This window comes from Mesoplodon bidens, assembly GCF_964165515.1.
Source record: "Mesoplodon bidens genome assembly, chromosome: 4".
In the NCBI taxonomy this organism is placed as follows: Eukaryota; Metazoa; Chordata; class Mammalia; order Artiodactyla; family Ziphiidae; genus Mesoplodon; species Mesoplodon bidens.
Genome location: NC_138160.1, coordinates 172891674 through 172897673, shown reverse-complemented (window position 1 = coordinate 172897673; position 6000 = coordinate 172891674). Strand labels below are relative to the sequence as shown.

Here is a 6000-nt window from a genome sequence, read left to right as displayed (position 1 = left end):
TCAGCAAAAATCATAAGGCTTACCTAAGTTGTCAGAAATCCCTTCTGGCTGAAGAGGCCAGCAGCCCTGGGCAGACTCGGCGGTCAGTGGTCCCAGAGCCAGGGCGCTAACCAGCTACACTGTCCTTGGGGACCGGAAGCACCAGGACTGCCGTTCCCTTCCCTGGTGGGGTGTGGGGGAGAAAGAGGAGCTGTTAACACCTGGGCCCTAAACAGAGCTGGACTGTTTCCCAATAGTGACTTTCAGAAACGTGGCTGCACCCTAGATGCCCACCCAGCAGCTGTCCCCAGACAGGCCGCCCCCATTCTGGTCGCTCGCCATCGGCCCAGCTCCCAGCGGACCAGAAAGGAGCCGTTCGAGGAGACAAGCCTCGGACGAACGGACCCCCAGCAAGGAGATGGACTAAAGGGAGGCGCAGTCCGACCACCTAGAGGGCAAGGGACAGAGCGCGCGACAGAGCAGGGGCAGGAGCGAGAGCTGGACAGCGCGTCGCACGGTGAGCGCAGGGCGCGCGGGGCTCCACACCTAAGGAGCCGCCCATGAGCCCCGAGGGGGCGCGGCCCGGGAGCTCGGAGGGGATACCTGCGGACCATGCAGTTCCGGGTGCCGGCCGGCCGCCAGGCCAGCTGCCCATCTGGCACAGTGCAAAGCTTGGAGCCGGCGCACCCGCGCACCCCCGCGCACCCCGCGGCCACGGGAGGGGCCCGCTCTGCAGCCGTCACCGAGCTAGCTCCCAGGGCCCCGCCCGCCCCCTGCCTGCCCCGCCCCGGCCCAGGCCCCGGCGGGCGCCCCCCGCGGCGCTGCCCCGCCCCCGCCGTCCCGCGCCGCCCCGGGCCCCGGCCCGCCGCCCGGCCGCCGTCCCACCTGGCGCAGCGCCGCCCTCGGAGCCCGCGCACCCGCGCACACCCGCGCACACCCGCGCACCCCGCGCACCCCGCGGCCGCAGGAGGGCCCAGCGCCGCCGCCCGCGAGCTCCTAGGGCCCGGCCCGCTCCGGCGCCCGCGCTCTCGGGGCGGACTCCTGGCCCTCCGAGATCTCCCGCCCGGCGATGGCCCCGCTCGGATATTTCATATTCCTTTACGGCCTGAAGCAAGCGCTGGGCAACTACCCGATCTGGTGGTGAGTGAGCCTTCCTCCCGTTCTCCCCGGCCTCTGTGCGTTCCCCAGCCGCCGTCCCCTCGGGCAGGGCCCCGCGGTGGCCCAGAGCCCGCGCTCTGCCCAGCCCTCCTGTTCCGAGGGTGGTTTGTTTTCCTTGGCGGCCACTTTCGACCTGTTCGGGCCGGGGCTGGGACGCGGGTGGCGGAGTTTCCGCGGACATTGATCCCTCGGGCATAGAGGGGCTCCCGGCGTCGGACGGGGCGAGCAGTGAGCTGGGGAGAGGCAGGAAGTGGGACAGCACAGATGGCATGAAAGCTCGGGCAGCCAGAGGCCAAGAGAAGCCAGGAGGGCGAGCTGGGAGAGGGAGATCCGCCTGAGACTTTCCTTAAGGACATGTCTTACACACACACACCTTAAAACAAAGTCAGTGAGACAAGACCGAACAGCTCGGAGCAGCGCAGTTACGTAAAGACTGCGGGGACCCGGCCGGGAGTGGCGGGCGCATTGGGGCCAGCACCCGGCCCTCCTGCGCCTTCCTGCCGCTGTCCCGACCGCGATGCTAAGGAGGGGCTTCTGGAGAGGTAAAGAGGGAGAAAGTATCGCGTTTGAAGCCTCCTTAGTGAGAGGCTCCGCGAACCCACATCTGAGAGGGCTGGGGCGTTCCGTCTTCCACCCCAGACAAGACACATTCCCGTGAGACCCTCCTAAATCTGGCGATGGAAGTGCAGATAAACCAAGGGAAGGGTCCTGAGGGTCTACAGCACATATCATGAGGGGAGGAGGGAAGCGAATTTGGTTGAGCCCCCACAGGCAAGGGCCACCCCAGCTCCTCAGTGGAGAGGGGAGGGGCGCTTTGAGATGCCCAACATTTGACGAACACAACTTGGGGGAATGCGGGAGCCGAGCGGCCTGGGCGCGCCGCTGGAGGAGACCCAGATCGGAGACAAGCCTTCACACACACATGCGCGCGCGCGCGCACACACACACACACACACACACAGCCAGGAACTCTCTCCGACGGCTTGCCTGGAATTATAATAATTACGCCGAGGGGAAGCTGGGGCGGGGGGAGACTGAGTGAGCCGAAGTACATCTAATCCGATAATAATTTTTCTCTTCGAGATTGTTCAGGAGCGGGGGCGCCCTAGGTGTGGGGCGCGGGTCCAGGCGCAGCCTGGCGGGACGGGGCGGGGCAAGAAGGAGGCACCGGCGCGTACGAGGGCCTGGGAGAGGTGGCGGGGCGGCGGGGACTTGCTTCGGGGACCCCCGGGCGTCCCGCACCCGCGCGGCACCTGCAGCGCCCAGTCGTCTTCTGGAGCACAGGATGCAGCGGGCGTGTCTCCCGACGCGGGGACACTGACGCCGGGGGAACCAAGGGTGCGCGTCTGAGAGAGCCCCGCGGCCGCCCGCTCCCGCGCAGGCTTCTAATTAGAACCCGCCGCCGCCGCCGCATTCCTGGGCGCTAGTGGAAGCGCCTTCGCCCCTGCGCTTCTTCCATAAACAAGGGCCCTGTCACCAGCCTCTGGCCATCCTACGCGGTGGAATCTCTGTCCTTTTGGCCCTGAGTGTCCCTGGCCTTGTTCCCCTCAACACACGTATGTCACCCTTTCCACCTGGGCCGTATGTGTTCCATCTGAAAGGATCCTGGGACATGCTTGGTGCATCCGGCACTCTCCAGATCCGTGGGGAGGGGCGTCCTCTCCCCACCGCCTCCCGGTCAGTGACCCACCCAATCAAGAGTCTAGAGCAACCTTTTGGCCCCAGAGGGAAGACGGCGCCATGGAACCCCCCACTTCGGTCTCCATAGGATTCTCACATTCAGTGATTCTCTTGTTTCCTGGGAAGAAGCATCTTCGGTGGCCACAACCCCAGGGCTTACTGGGGACCAGCAGTTTCCTCTCCTCCTCCCCTCTGCCCCCAAGCTGGACGCAGGAAGGACGTGGTGTCTCCACAGCGAACATGAGCATAATGACAGGGAGGGCTCACAGAGAAAGAAATGGAGTTTCATAGCAGGCGGAAGGCTTTCTATCTTCATACCCTACCTGATGCAGTTTCCCACAGGTGGCTCCTTCTTTCTCTTACCAACCCCCTCTCCCACTTCCCTCCCTTCCCCAAGTGAGGCCTTGGAGGGAGACCCTCTCTTTGTAACTTCTCACCTTCACACTCAGCCTCCCTAATTGGTATTCTGTCTCACCTTCCCTCCCCAAAATAAAGCCACTGTTCTCATCACTTCTCTCCACCCCACCCCCAGCTCCTCGCATATGAAAGTGAAAGTGACAGGGACTTCCTCACCTGGAGAAATAAGGAAACAGCCCAAATTGGGAGTAATTAGGCTTTGAAGTTGGTGTGGTCTTGGTGGGAGGGTGGAAGGAGAGGAGGAGGTGGTGCTGCATCCTGTGGGAATTTAAAGAGCCAACTGCCTCCCCAGGACCATCTCGGAAGTGTCCTTCACCCTAGATGCTCAAGGTCCAAAGGCAGGTCCCAACAGAGGCACAGAGAGACAGCCCTAAGACCAGAATGTTGAAAGCTACAGAGACCTCCAAGAGGTCTGTGCTCCTTGTGTGACGGACAACGGGATGGGGGGTGGGATCCAGAGAAGAGACCTGGGAGGTGACAGGACAGAGGCCTGGGCACCTGACCCCAGAGGCATAGCATGGCCAGATGCCAGCTCCTCACAGGGCCATGTACTGCAAAGCTACAGGGAGGTCCTAGCCCCCTCCCCCTCACTCCCCTTGTCCAGACTGAATTCTTGTTTAATGAGAATTGATCAGAAGGATCCACGTGAACACAGAACAGGCATCATGGTCAAGAGGAACATGTGGAACCCTTGAAGAGCAATACCCAGTGTGCACCTGTGCTCCATGATGTGCTTTGGGCACCTGCCTCCTACTTCCCGTGTCTGGGCTGATGGCATCTTGTGATCCCCCTGTGGCCTAGCCAGGGCCCTGGAGTTCAGCCTGTTTTCTCCCCTGCCCCCTCACCCTGGGGCCAGGCCCCTTCCTTTCCCCCACCAGGTTGCAGTGCTCCATTCCCACCATCTTCTGCCTCTGTTCTCACTGCCCTCCCACCCTCCACTCTAACCCCATACCCTCACTGCCCCCCGAGCTCCAGCAGCAGTGCTTTTACCTGCCCAGAGAGCCCGGCCCCCCTTTCCCTATCAGGACCCCCTTCCTGCCACCCAGCTCCTCACGTTTCCCCAGCACTGAGTGGCACCTGGAGTGGACATCACCCCAGCTGGCCCGGGAAGTTCCCATGTTCACGTCCCATCTTCTCCCACCCCTGGGCCAGCTCAGTAGCCTGAGACATGCTCCCAGGGCAGCATTCTCTGGTTCTCCCCCCTTTCACTGCCTCTTCACCCTCCTCCCTAGCCCCCGGCACCCCACACTCATGTGCACGCAGACACCCTGCTCTGAGAATGTGTCCAGACCCCAAGGAAGGCCAGCTCAGCTGTCACCTGCCCCCCACCTTCTAGAACCTCCTCTCTGCACAGCCTTCCCTGGCGCCAGCCCCACTGGTTCTTCAGGCCCAGGGGTCTTCTCAGTCCCGGTGGGACATAGGCTTCCCTCAGTGGGACCCACTATTTGGGGTTGAAGGTGCACGAGGAGTTCAGGGAGAGTGAACAAGGGCTCTGGAGGCACTGCCCAGGTCCCACAGCTTCAAAGGGTGGGTGAGGTGGGGGCTGAGGAGGAGGAGGGACGAGCAGCCACACAAGGTGAGAGGTTGCCTGTGTCGGATGACACAGGACCTGGTAGGGCTGAGCAAGGCTCTGAGGCTTCTCAGGCAGGCAGGGCCCAAGCACGCGAGACTTCCTGAGCTGCCCTGCGTCTGTGAGCCCGCACCACTGCGAGTCCCTCCCCAGGGCAGCCCTGTCCCTCCGTCCAGTCCTTCCTTCTCACTCTGCCCTGTCTGTCTATCCCTCTCTCTCTCTGTCTCTCTCTCTCTCTCTGTCTCTCTACCTCTCTGTCTCTGTCTATCTCTCTGTCTCTCTGTGTGTCTGTCTGTCCCTGTCTGTCTCTGTCTCTCTGTCTGTATTTATGCCTCTCTATCTCTGTCTCTCTGTGTCTCTGTCTCTATCTCTCTCTGCTTCTCTCTGCAGCTCTGAGGCTAGTGATGGTAGTGGCTAGCTTATGAAACTAGAGAAATCCAGACACCAGTTCGACACCCCCAGCGTTGTGGGATCTCAGGGTGCTGGGAACGATGTTCCTCCACAGAACCACCAATGCACATCCTTTTCTTGAGGAGCAATGGTAGAAACAACCATAAGTAAAATATATGTGGTCAGGTAACTTGTTTTCTACCACCAAGTTCCATACCCATCATCTTGATTCCTTGACAGCCCACCACGGCACACGCTCCTTCCAGAGCACAAAAGCATCACTCACCTCTCACATCCAGCTCTCTCTGACTTGGCCACCTAAACACTTGGGACTCTGTCTGGGGCTCAGGTGTGGCAGCTTCTCCCAAGCTGGCTAACCCTGCATTTTACTGGGCTTCTTGTCATTTTTTTAAAAAATGATTTTGTTTTATTTGCACAAGCTTGCTGGAATTCTTTGTGACGGGGAAGAGGGTGAATAAATACTGTTGAGGAGGAATACAGTCTGGAGGGGTTGTAAAACCACACTTTCCACGGTGGGTCCCAATTACAAATCTCCAGCCTGCAGGAATAGGAATTGCCTTGTTCCAGAGGGGCTCTGCCACCATCCCGCAGGTGTGGCCCAGGACAGGGAAAGCAGGGCTTGGATGTACCACCTGCCCATGAAAGTATCAGTTATACTCAAAATGTAGTCCACAGACCAGAGCCCATCCATGAATGGCTGTCCATGAAGAAATAAGAACGGAAGTTGAAAATAGGTGTTTGGGAACAGTCATGGTGGTTTTTTAAATGTCTTATGTATTATTTTG

The 6000-nt window shown here is 60.5% G+C and overlaps 1 protein-coding gene across 1 annotated transcript in view; it reads left to right on the top strand.

Moving 5' to 3' along the window:
* Positions 1 to 887: 887 nt before the first annotated feature.
* WNT3A (Wnt family member 3A) overlaps positions 888 to 6000 on the top strand; it is a gene marked incomplete at its 3' end in the record, with an annotated part of 47007 nt that continues 41894 nt past the window's right edge. Inside the window, exon 1 of the mRNA XM_081230867.1 lies at positions 888 to 1119. Within this exon, the coding sequence (XP_081086993.1) occupies positions 1049 to 1119 (71 nt within the window). The 5' untranslated portion in view covers positions 888 to 1048. The remainder of the gene's footprint in view (positions 1120 to 6000) is intronic.